This window comes from Sceloporus undulatus, chromosome 1 (genome assembly GCF_019175285.1).
Source record: "Sceloporus undulatus isolate JIND9_A2432 ecotype Alabama chromosome 1, SceUnd_v1.1, whole genome shotgun sequence".
Taxonomy (NCBI): Eukaryota; Metazoa; Chordata; class Lepidosauria; order Squamata; family Phrynosomatidae; genus Sceloporus; species Sceloporus undulatus.
In genome coordinates, this window is record NC_056522.1 from 359,270,680 (window position 1) to 359,294,483 (window position 23,804).

At 42.8% G+C, this 23,804-nt stretch overlaps 1 protein-coding gene and 1 long non-coding RNA gene across 5 annotated transcripts in view; one reads left to right on the forward strand and one right to left on the reverse strand.

Annotated features, from left to right (window-relative positions):
- Window positions 1-710: 710 nt before the first annotated feature.
- LOC121919749 lies at window positions 711-11,435 on the reverse strand. The gene is made up of 3 exons (XR_006101575.1): window positions 11,377-11,435; window positions 8,471-8,548; window positions 711-762 (listed from the first exon to the last, which is right to left on the reverse strand). It is a non-coding gene; the product is annotated as an uncharacterized LOC121919749 (long non-coding RNA).
- A 2,264-nt stretch (window positions 11,436-13,699) lies between these two features.
- Window positions 13,700-23,804, forward strand: part of LOC121919235 (cholesterol 24-hydroxylase-like) — a 29,527-nt gene continuing 19,422 nt past the window's right edge. For 2 of the 4 annotated variants that reach the window (XM_042445617.1, XM_042445619.1), the window contains exons 1-3: window positions 13,700-13,931; window positions 15,988-16,065; window positions 18,320-18,401. In XM_042445617.1, coding sequence (XP_042301551.1) covers window positions 13,795-13,931; window positions 15,988-16,065; window positions 18,320-18,401 — 297 coding nt within the window. In that variant the 5' untranslated portion in view covers window positions 13,700-13,794. The remainder of the gene's footprint in view (window positions 13,932-15,987; window positions 16,066-18,319; window positions 18,402-23,804) is intronic. The other 2 variants (XM_042445620.1, XM_042445618.1) reach the window with 2 other exon arrangements.

Sequence of the window (23,804 nt, forward strand, 5' to 3'; positions counted from 1 at the left end):
CTCTGGAGCTGCAGAAAACAAGCTTGCTCCATCATCACTATGACCATCCTTTCGATATTTAAACAGGCTATCATATAACCTCTAACCGCTCTTCCCAGCCAAACATCCCCAGCTCCCTTCATTACAGAAAAAAATCCTCCTCAGATTTTTCTTATTGCAACCATACACATTGTTTGAGACTATGTTTATATTTTATATAAAGTGAACATATGTTCATCAATTCACACAAACATACATATGTTCATTCTACCTGGGGACACTGATCTATACTCTGGATTTAAGTGATTCTTGCCACCTGGTACAAATAAAGATCAGCACAGCTACAGGAAATGTCACAAACATTTAAAAGTACAGTCATACAATGTTTCAGGCAAGTTAAAAATAGAGGTCCCACAATGCAATAATATTTAAAGTGTCCTCTAGGGACTTCTGGGGGCATTTTTGGTCCTCCTCTGAATGAAAAATTTTTCCATGGATTGGTGAGGGAATATGAGTAATTTATAATAAGGTAATAAATTACTGCCATTTCTTCAAAAAACTTTCTTTTTAAAAACAGAAATTTAAAATAAATAATTCCAAATAAATTTTAAATTGTTTGTGTTGAACTATCTATATGCTATGATCTCATTTTAGTCACATTCTTTTCATTCCTTACAGAGGTAATACATATTTCATGGCATACTTTACGCCTTCAGGAGTTAATATCAACAAGGTGATCTGTGGAAAGGCATTGAAACGCAAGACGGCCCGTATTTCTCAGCCCTTTAAGACAAAAATGTGGACGAAGTAAACAAATGACCAAATAATTATTTTAAAAGGTTAAATTTTTATCTTGTGCTGTGTATGTATAACACACACAGTCATCCTAAGTTATTTTGCTACTTGAATCAAAGATGGGACCCCCTCCTCTCCCATCCTAGAAAAAGGCTGACTGGGGGGGGGGGGGCAGTTAAACTGTACTTCAATATTGGTGATGGGACATCTGCCACTGTGGCTGTGTCTGCACTGCAGAAATAATCCAGGGTGACACCACTTTAACTATCATGGCTCCATTGCCATGGACTCTGGGGAATTTAGTTTGTGAGCCTGGAGAGAGAAGTGACCAGTGGTGTCCCACAGGGCTCTTTCCTGGCCCAGTGCTATTCAACCTCTTTATCAATGACCTGGATGACAGGTTGGGAGCATACTTATCAAATTTGCGATGACACCAAATAGGGGCAATGCTAATACTCCAGAGGACAGGATCAACATTCAAATGATCTGAATAGACTAGAAAGCTGGACCAAAGCTAACAAAATGAAATTCAACACAGAGAATGTAAGGTACTGCACTGGGCAGAAATGAAATGCACATATATAGGATGGGGAACCCCTGCTGAATGAAAACTATGTGGGGATCTGGGGAGTCCAAGTAGACCATAAGTGAACATGAGTCACAGTGCCTGTGGCAGCTAACAAGGCCAATGCGATTTTAGGCTGCCCATCAACAGAAGTATAGTGTCTAGATCAGGGAAGTAATAGAGCCACTGTATTCTGCTCTGGTCAGGCCCACCTGGATATGTGTCCAGTTCTGGGCACCACAATTAAAAAAGGACATTGAGAAACTGGAGCGGTGTCCAAAGGAGGGCGACAAAATGGTGAAAGGTCTGGAAACCATGCCCTATGAGGATGACTCAGGAGCTGGGATGTTTACCTGAGAGAAGAGAAGGTTAAGAGGTGATATGATCACCTGTTTAAATATTTGAAAGATATCATATTGAGGAGGGGACAAGTGTTTTTGCTGCTCAGCAGAACAGGAACCCGGAAGAATGGATGCAGCTACAGAAAAGAGATTCCACCTCACATTAGGAGAACTTCCTGAAAGTAGGGCTGTCGACAGTGGAATGCACTCCCTCGGAGTGTAGTAGAATCTCCTTCTGGAGGTCTTTAAGCAGAGGCTAGGATGGCCACTATTGGGGATGCTTTGATTGGATTCCTGCATGGCAGGGGGTTGGGCTGGATGGCCTGTGGGTCTCTCCAATCTTTGATTCTATGAGATATTTAGCCTTTTCTATCAAGAACTCTGGTGCCATAACAACTACCAGTTCCCAGAATTCCATGTCACTGAGCTGGCAGTTAAAGTGGTGTCAACATGGATAGTGCAGATACAGCCTGTATCTGAAGCGTTCAGGTGCACAGAGCACTCTCCTTCCGCAAAGATGAATGGATGGACATTCATGAAGTATGGCTTGCAGCATTCAAGGATTGGCTGCCTGCTGATAGGGAAGCACTACACAAATATCCACACATTGCCACACAGGTTGGGTATCATATGGTCCTCCAGGTGGTGTTGAACTGCAAACTCCCAGCAGTGCTAGTCAGCATAGCCAATGCTGGCGAATGTAGGAGTCGCACTGCAACTCATTGTAGGTCTACTTGCTTGTCATCTTCTGCTGTAAAAGAAAGCTGAGGATAATCCCACTTTCTAGATGTGTGGACTGCAAATCCCATCACCGCTAAGACACCATTTATAGGTCACTGGTGAGGGATGGTGGATATTCACTCTATTTGCCATTCCCCAAAATTTCCCACACAAGAAGTAGTATAACCACATATTGCATTCATATTAAGCAAATGCAAAAGGATATATTTTGCTTTTCTTCCGTTCTAAGACTGGCAAACTGGGCATTGTTTCCTTCTAGATCAGAGACTGTGAATACTATAATGGCACAAAAGTGACATGAGATATGGAGGAAGAATATCAAGAGGAGATCTGAAACGGTACTATTCACTGAAATAAACCATGATCGGGGCATCCAGTGGAGCAACACTGATCACTTTGGGTATATAGGAGGGCCCATTTGAATTTTTTGCTTCAGGAGCCATACTCATAGAAGTCCTGAAGGAAACTGATTATTCTCCAACATTTCACATAGTTACAGGCTCTAATCATAGATTTGTCACGAAAAAGCAGTAGCTACTAAATGGCTCACAAAATTAAAGAAGTTTTAAGCAATGAGATTTGTGCTCATTCCGTTGTCATAAGCCAGAAAGATAAGCGTCCTATAAAGCATTGCACTGAACAGGACAAAATAAACTCTATACCGTCGGCCCTCCTTATCCACGGATTCAAGCATCCACAGTTGAAAATATCAAAAAAAGCATAAATTCCAAATAGCAAACCTTGAGTTTGCCTTTTATATTATTATATTATTAACCTTTATTTATGACGCGCGTAATTACACAGCGCTGTACATGAAATCTTTTTAGTCGTAGATGTTCCCTGCCCTCAGGCTTACCATCTAAAAAAGACATGACACAGACGGAGAAGGGAGTGTGGAGGGAAAGGGTAAGAGGCCAGCCGTCCTCTAAACCTCCGAGGTCTGCAGACAAGGCAGATGGACGGAGGAGGGCCACGGCTTCCTAATGGAGGTTAATCATTATCCAGAGAAAAAACATAATCCCCAAGTAGGATACAAATATACAGTACATAGGCATACCGGAATGGATCGATAAACAGCAAACAACAGAACCTCAGATAGTAAGCGAACCATTATGCGATGCCTGGGAAAGCTTCTCTGAATAGGATGGTTTCAGCTCCGTTTTGAGCTGGTTAAAGACGTGATGGCTTTCTTGTGGAGGAAGAAGGTTCCAGGATGAGGGGCCGCAAGTGAGAAGGGGCGAATCGGGGCTGGGGCAGAGGAAATCCGGGCTGAGACAGGAAACCCTGACTACCCGAACGGCGGCCCTGGTGGAGGTGAAGAGAAGAAGGTCTGATAAGTAAGGAGGGGCCAGTCCCATGGAGGGCTTTGAAAGTCGACAGCAGGAGCATACTGAAGCGGGAACGGAGAGGGAGCCAGTGAAGGTGCCACACACAGGAGAAATTGGTCAGAGCGGGGGTGGAAGTATAATGCGTGCAGCTGAATGCTGGACAGCGATTAAAGGACGGAGGTGAGAAAGAGGAAGCCAGCCAGAGGACATCTCCAGTAATCAACGTCGTGAGATCACTAGGGATGGACCAGGACTTGCAGTAGAGGCGCGAGGATATGGTCGATTCTGGCACCATTGCTACAAAAAGATCTACACGCCTGGCTGTGGTCTGCGATCTGCGATACACGACAGAGACGCGTCAAAGATACAGCCAAGACCGGGCTTGCTGGGACTGTTGAATGAAAGTTGTCCACAGAGAAGAAAGGAGTGTTGAGGTTGGTTAGGAGGAAAGACAAGGAAGCTCGTCTTGGACTGTTGAGCCTTCAAACGCCGATGGCGCATCCACGCGAGACAGCTGTAGGCAAGAGAGCTGCTGTTCAAGCCTTGGCGAAAAGTCAAGCGGGCAGAAAGATACCGCGGGTGTCATCGCATACAGATGGTAGGAAAAACCCAACAGCGCTGATGAGTTTCCCTAAGGACCACGTGTCGATAGCCAGAGCAAAACAAAGGGGACCAAGCAACAGAGCCCTGGGGAACTCCAACAATAAGGGAAACAGGAGAAGAATCAGACCCCCTGCACAACTCCTGCAAAAGATCTGCCAGACAAGTAAGATCTAAACCAGTCGAGAACAGAGTCTGAGAACCAAGGCCAGAGAGATGTCCATTAGGAGACAGTGATCAACAGTGTCAAAGGCGCAGACAGATCAAGAAGGATGAGAACAGAGTAAAGGCCCTCGCCTTGGCCTGTAAAAACAGGTCATTCGAGATCTTAGTGAGAGCTGTCTCGTAGAATGCTGTCGGAAGCCAGACTGAAAGGATCGAGGATGGAATGGCTTCAAGAAACTCAAGACAGGCGACTAGACAACCCGTTCCAAAACCTTAGAACGGAAAGGGAGAAGAGAAATCGGACGATAGCTAGACCCAGCGGAGGGGCAAGAGAGGTTTTTTTCAGAATGGGGCAGAGAGCATGTTTGAAGTCCGAGGGGAAGGAGCCTGTAGAGAGAGGGGGGGGGGGGGGGGGGGGGGGGGGGGGGGGGGGGGGGGGGGGGGGGGGGGGGTGAGCGATGACGCAGGAGGAGCGAGGGCGAACGGAGGGAGCATAGAGATTAGAAGACGAGTAGGAATAGGATCAAGAGGGACAGTAGAGGTTGGAAGAGTTCAGAAGGTAGAGAGTTCATCCAAAGAGGAGGAGGAAAAGACAGAAAATTGTTAGGCGCAGGTGCTCGTTAAGAGCAGAAGACGACCAGGAGGGACTATCTCAGAGCGAATAGGGTAATTTAGAGCGGAAATAGTAGCAAAGTCCTAGGAGAGAACGATGAAGAAAGACGAGGAGAGGGAGGTTTAAGCAAAGTTGAAGGTGGAGAACAAAACGCTGCGGGCACCTCTCATGGCAGAGATCCCTGATTGTTAATATTCTGTTTGCCAAGAGAGGGAGCGTGAGAGGAAGGAAAGAACACATTTGACATGGATACAATCAGCCACTCTTTGGACTTCTCCAAAAGAGGTGGCCGCTCTAGAGCAGGACCGGAGAAACTTAATGTTGGGGGTAAGCCAGGCTGAGGCCTCGTCTTAGAGGCAGAAGTGCGACAGCGCCAGGGGCAAATGGTCGAGAGTGAGGAAAGAGTGATTCAATAAAAGGACAGCGAATCACCGAATCCCCGAGATTTAGGGAAGAGACGAGAAATCCAGGGTCAGACCACGTGGTTAGAGGGCACCCTTTTGCCCTTGTATTAATGGGCTTTGAGCAGCCACAGATTTTGTTATCCACGGGGCTTCACACTCACAGGACACACTCAGGACAACTTCATTTAATTATCCTGGCAGAGTAAAAAGTATTCTGTGTTACCCAAATGGCACAGTGCTCGGTTCCAAACAGCTTCCCCGTAGATTTTTGACAAGCCGTCTCTCCTGCCTGCTCAGTTTATACATGGCAAGTGGCTTAAATTGTGGAAAATATCATTTTTCAGGTGGCAAGATCACAGGATGTCTCTCTGTAGGTCTGTCTTTGTGTGGATTCTGCAAACAAACTGTGACCGGGAGCACAAAGATCTCCATCCAGGTGCATGACAGGTAGTGTTTTAAGCAATTAAAAAACCCCCAACAAAACGGCCACCTCCTCCAGTAAAGTGATTCCCATCCTCATTGGAATTCCCCCCCCCCCAATTCTACTTCTCAACAATGTTGGGGGCATTCTTTTCATATCTTTCCTCTCCTCCAAATGAATTAAAATGGTAAAAGGAGCCAGAGAGGAAAAATTTGAGTTACCATATACTATCGTCAGTGATAACATCAGGGCTGCCAAGGAATAATCCAAACGAATTTCTCCATCTACAAACAATGAATTGATCACACCCAAATATCGCTTCCTCAAAACGAATAACATGAATAACATCTTACACACTTAATTTTGATTCACCTGAAAAATGCCATCGTATTTTCCATTTCTAGGGGCCTCACACTACAGAAACAACCGGGTTGAAGCGATCCTTGCATGTCGAAGTTATATTGGATCGAATCCATCACAAATCCCGTCGGGGCTGCACAAGGAAATGCCCCTTACACGAGTATCCAGATTCGGGCTCAAATCCGTCTTTCCAAAAAGGACTCGGGTTGCACGAAATTTGAACTTGCCTCAATCTGATCGGGCAAATAGGAGGGATTAGGGCAGGGGGCGGCAAAGGTCGGAGCATTCCCTCCCATCATCAGAAGGGGGGGAGAGGGGGGGGAGGAAAGCGCCGAAAAAAGGGGAATCTGGATGCAAAGATTCTGGCCCGGAGGCACGGGAAATCAGGGGTGACTTTGGCGCAGAGAGCTGTCGAGAGAGGTGGGGGGGTGGAGAACGTGATGAAGGAGGAGGAGGAGGAGGAGGAGGGCGGAGAGAAAGGGGCCGTGGGAGGAAGGAGCCATGCGAGGGGATCTAAACGGAGCAGGAGGAGGAGGAGAAGGCGTGGAGGAAGGCGTCAATGGGCACCCTGCGGAAGGAGGAGGGTCTGACGGAGGAGGAGGAGGGGAGGAGGAGGATTCCAGGGGGAAATTGGGTGCGGGGACTACACTGGTGCATGTAGGGAAATCAGGGCTTGTCTACTTCACTAATTATTATTATTATTATTATTATTATTATTCTTCTCTTTGTGTATAGCGGATGCTCCAGCGAATGCTGCCGCTGCCTTCCATTTATCCCCAATTGATTACATGGGTCTACTTAGTTGGAACTGACAGGTCACACTCTCTCAGCCTCAGGAAGGCGATGGCAAAGCCTCCTCGCGGAGGAAAAGGTCAGGTCAGGTCATCAAGGCAGGGCCACCAAACCAGCTCCACATCAGGACCCCCCCCCCCTTTCATATTTTTAAAATTATTTTTGACCAAATGCTCAGGTTTTTTCCCTAGGGCAGATCGAGCGGGCTAGAGGGCTTCTGCACTTTCCCTTTATCGCTGCTCCGCAAAGGGGAAATGTTGCGAATACAACGTACCAAAGCGAATGTTACATTTTTGCTCTTTGTCCAATTAGACAAAATGATACCTGCTTGATACTGCATTTCAGAGGCAGCCCTGAATTGCTATTAAAAGCCAAAAAAAAAAAAAAAGGAAATTTTATTATTATTATATTATTATTATTATTATTATATTATTATTTCATGTGTAAGAGGCGGGGGCAAGGAGTGGGGGATGCATTAGCTTGCATGGGATTGAAAATGGAGACAGGGGCAGATCTGACCCAAATGCCCACATATACACACAACACACAAAAAAGAGGTTTTAAAAAAATTGACACTGGGGCATTTTGTGCATGGCTCTTTAAAAAAAAGAAGGGGGGAGGACACCTCCGATGCCCCTGCAAAATGTCACCATGACAATCGCTTGATTGACACCAGGCACCTTCACAGCAGGCACAGAATGCATTCAATTTAAAATGCCCCTCTTTTTGTAGTGGGCACTTGCTAACGGAGAGATTTGGGGGAAGGGCATCCGAATCAGCCCAGTTCCTTCCAGGTTTTTGATGCCAGTCTGAATGGGGCCTAAGTATGGTTGTGAAAGCTGGATAGTGAAGAAAATGGATAGGAAGAGAATCCATTTAGGATCTGGTGCTGAAGAAGTGTCCAGAGGATACTGTGGATTGCTAAAAAGACAAATAAATGGGTCCTAGAGCAAATCAAACTTGAACTCTCCCTAAAAGCCATGATGACTACTACACTGAGGCTGTCATACTTTGGCCATATTATAAGGGATGACTCACTAGAAAAGACAATAAGATAGATGGCAGTAGAAAAAGGGGAAGCCCATATTGCAGATGGATAGACTCAACCAAAGAAGTCACAGCCCTCGATCTGCAAACCTGAGCAAGGCTGTGGAAAACATGTGGTTTGGGTTCTCTCATTTATAGGGTCACCATGAGTCAAACAAAAACCAGAGAAAACAACAAGTTAAAAGATGTTATTCTTTTAAAACAAAATAGACTTTATCTGAAGAGTTAAATCCCACAGACAAAAACACATTATAAGCACCAGCACTGCGGTTCATAGACTTTTATGTCAAGTTATGCAAGTGATTTTTAACAAGCTTACCATTGCAGAAAGAGATCATGAATAAGTTCTTTGCTCTTACGCATTTTCCAAAAGATTGGAAGATGACCAAAGAAAAAGCTGGAAGAAAATTTAAAAGACAGGCTATTAGCAAACTGTGTATAGAACACTGATCTTGAAAGAATTAGATGACAATGGAAGATGTCACAGAGGATACATTTCTAAGTAATTTCATATACAAATTTTGCAGCAAGTACATTATTTGCAGACAGAAAACTAGCACATGTTCCAATTCCAGGGGAGAGGTACATGAACTCACAGTTTTCATGGGTATAAATCGGTAGGAAATATACTGTTCCAGATGGAAACAAGTTACAATAAGCACTATCTCCTGGCTACCAGACACAAATCAAAAGGACACGTATCCCCAGAAGATACTAAAGGTCCATAACTTTGCTAATCTGGGGCAAGAGGGAAGGTTACATCCTTTTTGCACTTATGTATAGCTAGTGCACATGGATTGCTCATGATGGGCATGGAAGCAGTTGCAGGAAGCTTGTGTAGGTAGGCCAGTCCTGTTATCCCAATATGACAGGTGTCTGTTTATTTGTTTTATTATAATACTTAGACTCTATAGTCAAAGATTTCAGAGCAGACAACCATATAATAGAAGTCAGGTCCTTATACCAGAATGAATGAATGAATGAATGAATGAATCATGTAGAACATTGTAAAGTAATTTAAAACGTCTTATGTTAAAACCACTCCGAACAGTTGAATATAGTGTGTACATACTCATGTATAAGTCTAGAAATTTTAGTCAAAGAATTGACCCAAAAAACCTGAGCAGACTTATCCACGGGTCAATGTAAGTTCTGTTCTGTAACTCTTATTAAGAAAAGGAAACATCCCCTGGTAAAAGCAAGAGTATAATCTGTGAGATACACACACACACATTCTCTCTCTCTCTCTCTCTCTCTCTCTATATATATATATATATATACATACATACACACTTAGAGAGAGAGCATACTAGAAAGCCACATATACTAGGCCGAAAGGATTAGTTTTAAGCTGTCTATTGCATAGTTGAGAAACATACTGTTAGCCACTATATTGTAAAAGAGACAAGGTCAAGGTCCTTGTCTGCATGGCTCAAAAAGCCTGTTTTCCCTCAGTTCTGAAAAGTATGTACATACGATACATGAGTATGTACACACTATATTCAACTGTTCAGAATTGTTTTAACAGGTTTTAAATTACTTTACAATGTTCTACATGATGTATTTATTTATTTATTTATTCTGGTATAAGGACCTGTCATCTATGTATACATAGCTATACCACTTTGAACGATGCATGACCATTTCTGGTGCAAGCAGTCCAGACAACGTCTGGCACATTCCTCACCAAAACTGGGGTTTAACAGCTTTAAACGGCATTAAAATAACTAGATCTGGAATAACAAGTATGTTATTTTTATATGGTTTAAGGCTGTTAAATCCCAGTTTAAATAAATTATGTATTTATTTATTTTGTATCCTGACATTCTCTTGGTGTAAGGGACTGTTATCCAATTTTTGGCTGTCTGCTCTGAAACCTTTGGACATAGAGTATAAATATTACACGCTCTCAGCCTCAGACGATGGCCATGAAAAAGCCCCTCTGAATGAAACTTGCCACGAAAACATTGGGATAGGTTCACCTTAGGATCACTGTAAGTTGGAATGGTTTTGAAGGCCCTCAACACAGGCTGACCAGAAGTCCTCCTTATCCAGGCCCTGTCCTCCATTTCAGCCTTCTGTCCAAGAGGAATTCCAAAAGACCCTGGATGAAGCAGGGATATCTATTTCTAAGAGTGTTATTAAGCTTCTTATTGAGTCAAGTCCCCTCCATTTTCCTGCATTTTGCAGTGCCTTGTCCTTCCTGGCACAACAACCACAACAATACAACATGCACCTTGCTGGGGCCAAGGCAGGAGGAGGGAAAGAGGATAGCAGCATTGGTCCTCTTACTTGGTTCATGGGGCCCTGGAGATGTGGCCGTATCTCATATGACTCAGCCACTGAAACCCACAGGGTGACCTTGGACAAGTCACACTCTCTCAGCCTCAGAGGATGGCCATGGCAAACCTCCTCTGAATAAAACCTCCCAAGAAAACCGTGATAGGTTTACCTTAGGGTCACTGTAAGTCAGAATGGACCTGAAGGCACACAGCACCAGAGGTCCTCCTTTTCCAGGACCTATCCTGCATTTCCGCCATCCATCCAGGAGCCATTCCAAAAGCTCCTCCATTTGGAGCATGACTAGGAAACATGCCATTTCTAGTTTTGGAGTGTCTTTAGCTGCTTTGATCAGGGCCTCTCCATTTTTTTCTGGAGGGTCCTACCTTTGGCAGTGCCTTGTCCTCCTTTGCTGCCTGGAGGACAAGATGCGGAGGACAAGGCCCTGCAGTTCTAACATCTGCTTATGACATCTAGTCACCCTGATGATGGTGGTGGTGGTGGTAGTGGTGATGATGGATGGCTATCTGCCAGGTATGCTTTGATTGAGATTTCCTGCATGGCTCAGTCATGGAAACCCACTGGGTGAGCTTGGGCAAATCACACTCTCTCAGGCTCAGGGGAAGTTCATGGCAAACCCCCTCTGAGCTGTTTGGCAGAGGAACACACTTGGAGTGGTGGAATCTCCTTCTTTGGAGGTCTTTAAGCAGAGGCTGAAAGGCTATTCGTGAGGCATGCTTTGGTAGTGAGTTCCTGCATGGCAGAATGGGGTTGGACTGGATGGCCCTTGGGGTCTCTTCCAACTCTGTGATTCTATGATTCTGTGAAACGTGCCACGAAAGCCCTGTGATAGGTTCCCCTTCTGGATCTGCATAAATCAGCAACCACAACATGCCCCCTTGGCTGGAGCTAAGGCAGGAGGCTGGCAGCATTGCCCCCCCTTACCTGGCTCTTGGGGCACTGGGGATGTGATCATATCTCAGATGCACCCATTTGATGTAGCAGCAATAGAGCCCCAAAGCCAGGAGGGCCCCAGCCAGCAGCAAACGCAGCAAAACCCAGATCAGCTCCAGTGCTTCCATGATGGACAGAGGAACAGCTGATCACGGAGGTCTCTCTGACCCAAGGAAAGCCTTTCCAGCCTTGGGAGGAGCCAGAGGCAGGACCTTGGCTTAAAGAGACAGAGCCCTTCAGGCCCAAAGCATAAGCAGCTCTCCTTCTTGTGGTTGTTGTTGTGTGCCTTCAAGTAGTTGCTGACTTCTGGCCCCCGCTAAATCATGGGTTTTTTTGGCATGATTTGTTCAGAGATGGGCTTTGCCATGGACATCCTCTGAGGCTGAGAGAGTGTGACCTGTCATATGTTCTTTTTGACTTGCCCAAGGTCATCCAAGGGGGAGGAAGCTGAAAAAGAAATTAATTCTGAAGAAGGATGAAAGCTGCAACTGCACTGCAGAATGAATGTAATGTGACATTCTGGGATGTGTAGTTTGCTGTGGCATCAGCTCTCGGGCTACAGCTGCAGAAATAATCCAGACTGACACACTTGAACTGCCATGGGTCAATGCTATGGAATCCTGGGATCTGTAGTTTGCTGGAGCACCAGAGCACTCAGGCAGAGGCTGCAGCCGCACTTCAGAAATAATCCAAGTTTTAAGTGCCTTGAAGTCGTTTCCAATATTTGACTACCCTAAGGTGAATCAGTCATGGGGTTTTCTTGGCAAGATTTCTTCAGAGGAAGTTTGCCATTGCCTGAGGCTGAGAGAGTGTGACCTGACCAAGATTGCCACGGTTGATCTGGGAATCAAACCCTGATCTCCACAGTTGTACGCCAACACTCAAACCACTATGCCATGCTGGCTCAAGACACCACTTCAATTGCCATGGCTCAATGCTATGGAATCTTGAGATTTATAGTTTGTTGTGGCCCCAGAGCTCTCTGACAGAGAGGACTAAATGTCTCATAAAACTATAAATCCCAGAATTCCATAGCACTGAACCATGGCAGTTAAGGTGGTGTCAACCTGGATTATTTCTGCAGTGCAGATGCAGCCAAAGAAGGCTAAATATCTCACAGTACTACAAATCCCAGAATTGAATAGCATTGAACCACAGGAGTTAAAGCAGTGTCAAACTGCATTATTTCCACAGTGCGGATTCAGCCCAAATTGCATTCCAGGGAGCCTCCAAGTCCCTAGTTACTTGCATCACCTCCTCCTCTTTGAAAGCCCTAGGTTTTGTGGAATGAATGTTCATAATTCTAATTGGGTGAGATGTATCTCCCATAAGGATGCATCTACACTGTAAAAATAACACACTTTTGACACCACTTTCGCTGCCACACTGCCATCCAACAGAATGGGATGTGTAGTTTTGTGAGGCAGAGAAAATTAAAGACCTGGAAGAACTACAAATCCCAGAATTCTTCCATGGGATTGAGATGCAGAACCTAAAGTGGCATCAAACTGCATTATCTCTACAGTGTAGATGCAAATAAAGGATGGGCAAGAAGCTAGAGCTGAGAAGCTGCATTAACATTTTATTTTATTTTATTATTTAAGCAAACTTTTAATGGTTAACCAAGGAAGGTTCTTATTTGGGCATATGTTTTATCTGATTTTAACTTTTGTATGATTTTAAAATGATTTTACAGTGTTTTAACTTGGAGGACTGTTAATAGTTTCAAAAACTTTAGGGTCAAGGCTTTTAATTGGTTATCTTTGGATGCCGCTTTGGGTTCCACCCTGGAAGAAAGGCGGCATATAAATGAAGTAAATATAGATAAATATATAAATGAGGTGTTTCCCTTCTCTCTTAAGGAAGAGGGATTTGGAAGAGAACCAGAAGACTTGAATTTTGTAGTGAATCATTTTGGCTGGGAGCTGCAACCTGAAAAAGAGCCAGAATGGTGTAGTGGACTCTGGAGACCTGGGTTCAAATTCCCTCTCAGATATGGAGACCCACTAGGTGACCTTGATCAAGTCACATTCTTTAAGCCTCAGAGGATGGCAATGGCAAACCCCCTCTGCAGAGACTTGCCAAGAAAACCTTGTGATTTAGGAAATCACTCGAAGGAAATGACAACACAACACACAACTCCCCCAACCCCTGGTTGTTTCTGATTCATGCATATCATGCAGGATCTCTTTTGCAGAGGAAAAAATGAAATTTTATGTCAAGGTCCCTCCCCTGGTGGCACCTCCCAGCTGCCAAAGATGTGACCCGCCCAAGCAGAAATGGTGTTATCAGCCTTGGCACTTCTGGGGCTGATACTACTCCAGGGAAAGGAGCAAAGTCCACTGTCACTTGGCCAAAAGAGGAGGCTTTGGTACTTGGGTTGCCAAGTGGAGCTCTTGGCTAGTGGCCATGGAAGTATCTGTGGTGCTCTGGGCCTTGCTACGCCTCTTGATCATTGTGCTCCTCGCGGGTTTTGTCTTTTATTGCTTCTACATTAAATCCATGCACATGAAATATGACCACATCCCTGGAGCCCCAAGAGACAGGTAAGTAAGGGGTTATGGTGGATCGGAGCCAGGGCTGGGAGGACCAAAGTCCTCAGGCTTTAGGGGGCAGCAAGGAGGATAGCAACCTCTTCCAGACTACCATCCTATTTCCCATTTGGGATCTCTCTGCCCTTTGATTTTAGTTGTGGTGTGGTTTAGTAGGTTGAGCATTGGACTAGGATTCTGAAGGCTAGGGTTCAAATCCTGGCTCGGCTATGGAAACCCTCAGGGTGAACTGGGGCAAGTCACCCTCTCTCAGCCTCAGGATGGCAGTGGCAAACCCCCTCTGAAGAAATGTGCCAGGAAAACCCTGTGATAGGTCCATCTTAGAGTGGAATCAAATTGAAAGCATGCAACAAAAACAACAACACAATATGTACCCCAGGACCAAGACTGGAGAGATAGACACTCGTAGCAATGCTCCTCTTACCTGGCTTGATAGGTTCATCTTGTGTGATGTGTGCCTTCAAGGCATTTCTTGACTTATGGTGACCCTAAATCAAACCTGTTATGGGGTTTTCTTGGCATGTTTCTTCAGAGGAGGTTTGCCATCACCATCCTCTGAAGCTGAGAGCATGTGACTGAGCGAAGAATCAAACTCTGGTCTCTAGAGTCTAGTCCAACAGTCAAATGGCTATGCCAAACTGGCCCTCTAGTTCACCTTAGGGGCAATCATAATGATCTGAAAGCACACAACAGCAACAACATCCCTGCAGTAGTTGGAGGGGAAATGGATTTTCTCAGCCACACTGTACTCCTATTAATTGCTATCTCTGTTGTAAATACTGTACTTTTGTGTATAAAGGAATCCGGTAACACCTTTGAGACTAACTCAGGTGTATCCATATTGCAGAATTAAAGCAATTTGACACCACTTTAACTGTCATGACCCTATCCTGTAAAATCCTGGGATTTGTAATTTGGTGAGGCACCAGGATAGATCAGGCTGAATCCCTTGCCAGACTATAAATCCTAGGATTCTGTAGGATGGAATCATGGCACTTGAAGTGGTGTCAAACTACTTTAATTCTGTGGTGTGGATATACCCCCAGAAATTTCTGGCATAGGCCTCTGGGGACTTTGGTTTACTTTCTTAGGTGCCAAGTGGACTGGAGTCTGCCAAAGTTTAAGCTAGACATTTTTTCTCAGTCTCAAACGTGCACTGTTGTTGTTTCTGTGTGCCTTCAAATAGTCTCCGACTTATGCCAACCCTAAGGTCATAATGAGGTTTTATTTGCTTGGGGTGGGTTACCTTTGCCACCCTCTGAGTCTGAGAGAGTGTGCTTTGCACAAGGTCACTCAGTGAGTTTTAATGGCCGAGCTGGGATTTGAATCCTGGTTTCCAGAGTTGCAGTTCAACATTCAAACCACTATGCCACACTAGAGTTTATCACACGGGAGGAATTTCTCTTAATTTTGAATGAAAAGGAAGTGGGGCCCGAACGCATTCATGTGAATTTGCTAGTTCAGCAAATTTACGTGAATTCGAATTGCATTCGAACTGACTTCCCATTGTCCGAAAATAGCTTGCCATTGCTCGAAATTGTGTGTGGTAGTCTATCACACAATAATGTGAAACCCCATGATTGCGTTCAGACTGACTTCCCATTGCCCGAAATTGCGTGTGGTAGTCTATCACACAATAACATTAAACCCCATGATTGCGTTCAGATTGCCATTGGATTATATTTCCAATTTCCCTTGTCTGATAAACTCCACTGGCTCCTCACAGGTCACTATGGGTATGCAATTTATCTTAGGCTCTAGCCAGGGATGGAAATCATGTGGACTTTCAGATATTGTTGGACCATACATCTCAGCATCATAGCTAATGGTGAGGAATGCTAGGAGTTGTATCCAACAACTTCTGATGGGCCAATTGGTTCCCGTTCCTGTTCTAAGTCAGAATTTTAAATTAAACAAATGATCTTTTACTGTTCATTGGCAAGTTGATGTCACGGCCAGCCCTACCATTGGACCTTCCCTGCATTGGCATTTAAATAGTACGTCAACTAAAGGGTTTCATAAAATTCATTTGTGTTTTTGAATATTGTAGCTTTTTCCTAGGTCACTTGCCAACCATTTTGAGAGCATTTAAAAAGGAGAACCATTATTATGATCTCTTTGTGCGGTGGTAAGTTATTTTTCATTATTAAAATGGCTACAAATGAGAGGCTCTGAACTTCAATGATTGTTTAATTTAATGGCAATAGAAATGTCCAACTGTAAACTTTTGATGAAAATGCCATTTAGTTGTGATCTTATCTGAAGTGACACAGTGCCATAGAGAAATACTGATAAATATCCTTTGATTTCTCATATCGTTTTTTTGGGGGTAACAACCTGGAATTGAAATGGATTCAATTGATGTGGTTATCAGTTGAGGTACATAAGTTACTCAGCCAGGGCTGTCCCTTATTTTAAGTGATCTCTTTATTTGAGGGCCAAAAAGCTTATCCCTTTAGTGGCGGCAGGTATACGTTATCATAAAAGCTGCTCCTATTTGATCATTGGAAACCCTTTTCTTTTATACAAATTCATGTATCGTGTAATTCATGAATCTGGACAACAATTTTAAAGAAAAATACATGGCTAGGTTTGCTGAAATCAGTATTTTCATTTGGTAGAACACATTTAGGTAGAACACTGAAACTTGTTAATAGATGCTTCCTGATTGTCAGCCCTGCATACAATGAATTTCAACTGTCATTTATTGCTATTTTGGAAATGTGGCAACACTCACACTAGGGGGCAAACAGGATTAAAACGAGAGTTAAACTAGAGAAAACCAGGAAATGTCAGGTGATAAACATCAGGCATTTCCTGGTTTTCTCTAGTTTAACTCTAGTTTAAATCCCGATTGTCCCTTAGTGTGATAAAGCAGTTATACTCAATATTGTGAGAGTGCAACCTATTTTTTGAAACCAAGAAATGCTAGTTTGTTTTTAAATATCGGACCACAATGAAAATATTTTTCACCTTCACAGAAATGAATATCTTGTAGATATCAAATCCACAAAACCATTCCAGTTCCAGCTTGTAGTTCCAGGTGTATACTTTTGCAAGGCAGTGTACATTATGGACCAAAATGATATGTATCTGTTTTAATTATCTTGAATTTCCTAGTAAAAGGAAGTTAGGGTGTAAAATTGCATTGAATTATTATCCTCTCACACTGGTTGGTATCTTTTTAGTTAGTATTAAGTGGAGTTGAATTCATTGGAATCCATTGTTGAAAGGTGAGACAACATGTAGCTAAATCTCACTGTCCTCATGTCAGGACTAACAACAGAATTTTGATCAGTGTGTTCTATTGAATGCCAGTTTAGGAGAGATTTTTAGAGCCGAAGTGGACAAGCTCTGTGGGTCCAAAGCCCAATTTTACCTAAGGACCCATCCAACCAAACAAGAAGTAGAAATTTTGCACTTCTTGTTTCATGAAATCTCACAGTGGGTAGGAGGACAGAGGCGTGCAGGGTATTATGTTTTGTGTCAAAGATGAATTGCCACTCAATTCTTGTTTGCCTCAACAACAACAAAATAATAATTTGATCAGAGGCTTGCTGGGAGGCAAGCAAGAAAGAGGAGGTGAATGCATCCTTGCAATTCCTATCCATTCATTTGTGTCCAGTAGAGTGCCATCTGACAGTGAAGTAAACTGCCTCACATCATGGTGGAATCTCTTTTTTGGAGTCAATGGGAGTTGTCTGCAGCTTTCTTCATCATTAGCCAGGTTAGCTAGGTCTGCTGGGAGCTTCAGTCCAACAACTTATATAGGGTTACAGAGTTCCTCAAATAGTAGCCAGATGACCAGCTTTTATGGATTCTATGTGTTAAATCCAAAGGGAATTCAATTTATAGTTAATCCACTGTAATTAAATTTGTTGTTTTTGTTGTTGTGTGCCTTCAAGTCATTTCTGACTTATCACAACCTTTAGATGAACCCATCCATCATGAGGTAAGATTTGGGAATGGTAGTTTCTTGGTAAGGTTTGTTCAATGGAGGTTTGTCACTTCCTTCCCCTGAAGCTGAAAGCATATGACTGTGCAAGGTTATGTAGTGGGTTTCATGGCTGTGTTGGGAATTGAACCTTGGTTGCCAGAATCATAGTTCAAATATGAAACCACTACACCATGCTGGGTTGATAATTTAAAACAGGGCCAAAATTTGTCTCCTTGACCCTACTGACTATTTTTGCAACATTATTCTCTGAGCTATGGTTTGAACTGGATGACTTCCAATACCCATTTCAACTCTAAATCCTATGATCTCGTAACTGCACAGTTTATGAAATGCTTTACCAGGAATTCTTTGCTGCACAGAGTACTGATTTTAATAAAATAACAACATAAAATGCTGAAAAAATGTTATTTTATTGTCTCGATAGGGGTGAAGAATATGGACCAATTGTACGTTTCAATGTCTTTCATAAAGTTGTTTTATTAGTTCTGAGTCCTGAAGGAGTAAAGGTATGTTTATGAAATGCTATCCTTCCAAGGCAGTAGTCAGATGTGCATAGAGAGATAACTAATCAGGAAGTTTTGCAACTGAAATTATAGATGTCCATATGTGCACATCAAATGCTGACTCATGTTTCAAACATGTTGTTCACTATTTTTTCAAATGAAAGCATGCCATGAATATGTGTCTTCTGTATTTTTATTAGTCTTCTGTCTTTGTCTTATCTCTTATCAAATGAAAGCACACCATGGATATTTGTCTTCTGACTTGTTAATTTTGTTCAGAATTGGTTGTGTCATGATGGGGAGATGCCCAATGAACTCAATGCACAACCACCTTCTGCTTCAAACTATTGGAATAAATAGGTATGTTTGGACAGGAGAGATACTCTGATATGGCTCTTACCACCCTAAAAAAAAGAAGAAAGAAAGTTGCATGTGCCCTCAAACAAAGTGGTAATGCCCTGTTTTTGAAATTACATTATTTGAATGAGTATTATATGATTCCTTACATAGTAGTGAACTCTAGAATTGGAATAAATGAGTCTGACATAATTATTTCAAAGTCAATGTGTGCATTCGGTATTTCTACATGAGAAACAGCCATCATGGTTGTTGTTGTTGTTGTTGTTGTTGTGTACCTCCAAGTCATTTCCAACTTATGGCAACTCTAAGGTGAGCCTATCATGGGGTTTTCATGACAGGTTTCTTCCGAGGGGGTTTGCCATTGGCATCTTCTGAGGCTGAGAGAGTGTGACTTGCCCAGAGTCACTCAGTGGGTTTCCATGACTGAGCCAGGATGTGAATGCTGGTCTCCAGTGATAGTCCAGTGCTCAAACCACTACGCCACAGTGGGCCATAATGATTAAATATATGATCGATCTGCAGCACAAATGTCAGCTAAGTTGCACAGGAACCTAGTACCAAGTAAATATTTGGGGGGATAAGCTGTATAATGGAACAACTTTGGCCAAGACAAGAACAGACACCAAGATAACATAGACAGATATGAAGGAAGGCTGGGTTTTTTTTAAGTTTGGGAAAGAGAATAAACAAACAAACAAAAACAGAGAGAACTATGAAGAAAGCATAAGAGTTACAAAACAGAGATACATAAAATAGAACAGAGCTTGAAGGGAGAGATCCTGAAGACTTACTGAAAAAACTTAAGAGTGGACAAAAAATAGACAGTGGTCATAGTGAAAGAAAGATCCCAGGATTCCTGCCTCTGGAGCTGGTGTGAGAGGATACAACCCATGTGATTGTGTTCCTCTGCAACATCCAGAAAACTGCTGCTTGGCCACCACCATCATTATCAAAAATTCTGCCATTTTTGTTGTTCAGAGTTTGTTAAATACCTTTCTCTAAATTAGATCGTCTCCCTATTAATTTTGAGGGCCAACACTAGCCCATTTGTGGCCTGAATACACACTCTGTGTGTGTGTGTGTGTGTGAATGTATATGTATATCCTTCCACATTTTCTGGGATTAGGATGCTGGACCCCCATGAAAGTGGGGGGAAACACAAGTAAACAAACCTTTTTTAAACCTGAAAAAACCCTTCTCTAGGTCCTCCAGTGTGACTCTTGGTTAACCTCTGGCAGAGTGCACTGGAGGATCTAGAGATTTCTATGACAGGAAGGCATTAATAAACCGTGAATAATCAAATCTGCAAAAGTCAAAGGCCGCAAATGTGGCAGGCTGACTGAATATCACTGAATGTAATGGCAATGCTTTTGACATAAATAATTAGCAAAATTTAAATTATACCTTTAAATTACATGTTTTTTTAAAAAAAAAAAATCTACCTCTTTGGCAAGATTGTGTGAGTGGTTATTTCATCAAGCTTTCTTACTAGATCCAAGTACAATGGATAGCCTCTCAGGTTTTAGCAAACAGAGGGAGTGGGTTTGCTTCTTGTTTCCTGATATTTATTGTTTATTTTATTTATATCCTGTCTTTCTCCCATTATAGGATGCAAGATTAAAAAAACAAAAAATTCAGCTAAAAATCAACCAGTTATAAAGTTGTAGCAAAATTTAAAAAGAAGGTTTAAGTGTTTAGCTGTTTCAGTCATTTTTAAAAAAACAATAATGATGTTTAATTCCTTTTAATGTTTGTACATTAATATTTTAGTTGGGATCTTTTAAAATTATTATAAACCTTCTTGGGTTCCCATTTTGGAGAAAGGTGGGATGTAGTGCCAATTTGTGTTTCTCAAATCCCTTTTTCAAAACTGGCAGCCTTGGTTGATTATGGTTTTGTTTTGTGTGACGTACACTTTTATGTGAAACCTACCTACTCCACACATTTCGTAAAGACCACTATATATCATTGGGTCTCTTGGGTATTCTGGTGACATCAGGTACTCCTATAATTAGAGTTCTGTTCATGTCATACTCATTTACTGTTAATCTCATCACAATAAATCACCACGATTTTGTTGTGTTGTTGCTCAGAATAGCCTATAAATTTTAGGATGGCATTTAACACCAGCAAAATTGGCTAAAATATATAAAACACACACAAAGTGCTGGATATTGTGATAAAGGTATTGGTTCTTATTTCATTGTTGGTGGGACTTGCATGAAAGCTAAAGAATATTTGGAAAATCATTGTCAATGCAAACTAAATGAGATTCTGGAAATTGATATAAAAAATAACCCCTGAAGCTAATGTTATTAGGTATGTTTGAACGATAAACTGATAAAGAAATATGGGAAAATCTTAATGTATATGCTTTCTATCGCCAGGATCTTATATGCAAACGAAATGGAGATTGGTGAGCTACCTAATTTAGAACGACTGGTCTGTGTATCTCTATGGAATGATGCAAATGGACCAAGCTCTCTCTCCTGTGTGATAAAAGAAGACTCTTGGGAAACGGTTTCTAAAGAGTGGTGTAAAGTTTTAGATTATATCAAGAAGAAATGTGGTGGTGATTATAATTTTTATGATACTCATTAGTTTAGGAACTAAAGAAATCATGCTAAAAGATTGGCTTTTGTGTCATATATTATAAGAAGTAGGTTCTGGACTAGGGTAATGATATAATTGTTTGCTCCATATTTGGAAACTATATTAAAGTTATTTACTGATTTATTATTTCATTGAAACAGATTGTCCTTTAAGTGTAACTTTGATTTTGAGGAAAAACAGTTATCTCCTACAGTTAACAGTTTATAGTTGGCTTGGGCTCATAGAAGATTACATAACATCGCAATAGAGTAATAGACTTTACAAATAAAATGGCAGTGGAAGTTATTTTTTAGTGTGGAAGATGAATGTGAAGGTAAGATAAGTTCTAGACTGAATAGTGTGAAGGAAAAAAGAAGATTTTGAGGAGGTTGTAGGAATGTGTGAGGAGGAGGAAAAGGATTAAGTAAGTGAAGAAGGTTAGAGTAGGTATGAATGAAGAGGGAGAGATATGGGCCAGGAGTGTTGTGGTTAGTTAAATGAGTGAGGTAAGAAAGAAAATAGGAAACGGGAAATTGTAATGAAGAGGGCTAGAGGTTGAAGGATATAGAGTGATTGGATGTAGACATCTTTTTGTTTGTATATACCGCTATTCAAAGATCATAGCGGTTGAACAGCAAGTAAGCTAATTAGCAAGTAAGCTAATTTGCCTCCCAACAGTCTTGCGGTACTCATTTTAGCGACCTCAGAGGATGCAAGCCTGCGTCAAGCTTGGCCCTTTTGCTTGTCTGAACTCGCAAACCTTGTGGTTTTGAGTGAATGGCTGTCAGTACAGGCATTTAACCACTGCGCCACCAGGGCTCCTTAAGGGTAAGGGTAACTCCAATAAAGTGTTGATATGCTATGTAAGTTCTCAACTGTGTTGATATGTTTGTTATGATGTGTGTATATGATTGTATATGTTTGTGATTTCTTTTATATTCAATAAATTTTTCAAAAAAATTGTTAGGAGCATGAAGAAAAAACTGATTGAAGGCCAGAGTGGAAGTTTCTTTATCTGGAACAAGACTGATGGGTGGTTTGATGCCGTAGTTTTTCTAACCATGGCTCCCAAAAGAAAAATCTGGAATGTCTTTTCACTTAAACTTTCATTGTCTTTTACATGACAGAAATCTAGTGGAGTGGAGGGAGAGGGAATGCAGAGTTCTATAATACAGAATCTAGAATCTGGTTAAAGAATAACAGCAAAACACAGAATAACAGAACGCTTGAATTATTTAGAGGAAGGCAATAGTAAACACCACCCTTGAAGCTGCATCCACATGGTAGAGTTAATCTGGTTTGACACCACTTTAACTGTCATGGCTCATGCTATTGGAATTCTGGGAACTGGTTAGTTTGTTACAGCTAGGCTTGCCATAACCCGCCCTCCCCCCGTGACCAGCAGTTTTTTGGGGGGCCCTCCTGGTCACGGTCCGGTTTGGCCCCCCACCCGTGCCTGGTCCCCTGTTGGGGGCCAGCTCTGGCCATTGCCGCTGCCGCTAATGCGACTGCTGCCGGCCAACCCACCTCCTCCTCCAGCTCCGCCTTCCTCCCTCTTCCTCGCCTCCAGGGTGAGGGCTTGATGCCGCCAGGCCTCAGTAGGGGAAGGAAGTGGGGCAGGCGTTGCGCGTGCGTTGGCCCCTACTGAGGCCTGGGCGGCATTCAAGCCCTCTCCCTGGAGGGCGCCTGAAGGCTTCAGGGCAGGGAGAGAAGGGTCTCTCCTCCAGGGAGACCCTTCTCTCCCTGCCTTGGGCTTGCTTTCCCCGGCCTCCAGGCAGGCTCAGGGCAGGGAGAGAGGGTCTTCCTCCAAGGGAGACCCTTTTCCTGCCTTGCAGCTGCTCCTCTTCTTTCTCTCCTCCTCTTCTTCTGTCTCTCTCTCCTCCTCCTCTTCCTCCCCTTCTTCTTCTTCCTCCTCCTCTTCTTTTCCACCTCATCTTCCCCTCTTCTCCCCTTTTTCTTCCTCTCACTCCTCTTTCTTCCTCCTCCTACTTTCCCCCTCTTCCTCCTTCCTCTTCTTCCTCCTTTTCTTCTTCTCCTCTTCCTCCTCCTCTGCTTCTTCCACTCTTCCTCCTCTTCTGGTTTGACCAGAAAGGGAAGCACATTTCTGCCATCTGTCTAGGAATAATGCAAATGTCCTCCATTTTTATCATGCCTAAGAATCATGCATTTTATGAATTTTTTTAAAAAATCATCATTTTTTTGTGCCTCCCTTTTTAAAATGTGTCCTCCATTTGAAAATTTTGTCCTACGTTTGTCCTACATTTGTCCCAGTTCGGAGGTCCTGACTTATGGCAACCCTAGTTCCAGCAAAGTGCCACTCCCAGATTCCTCCTTCATTGAACCTGACAGTTAAGTGTGTCAGACTGGATTATTTCTGCTGTGTGGATGCAGCCCGAGGGTTCCTAGGGAAAATAGTTTCTTGGGGCTGTCATGAGCCAACCAGTGTTTCTTTCG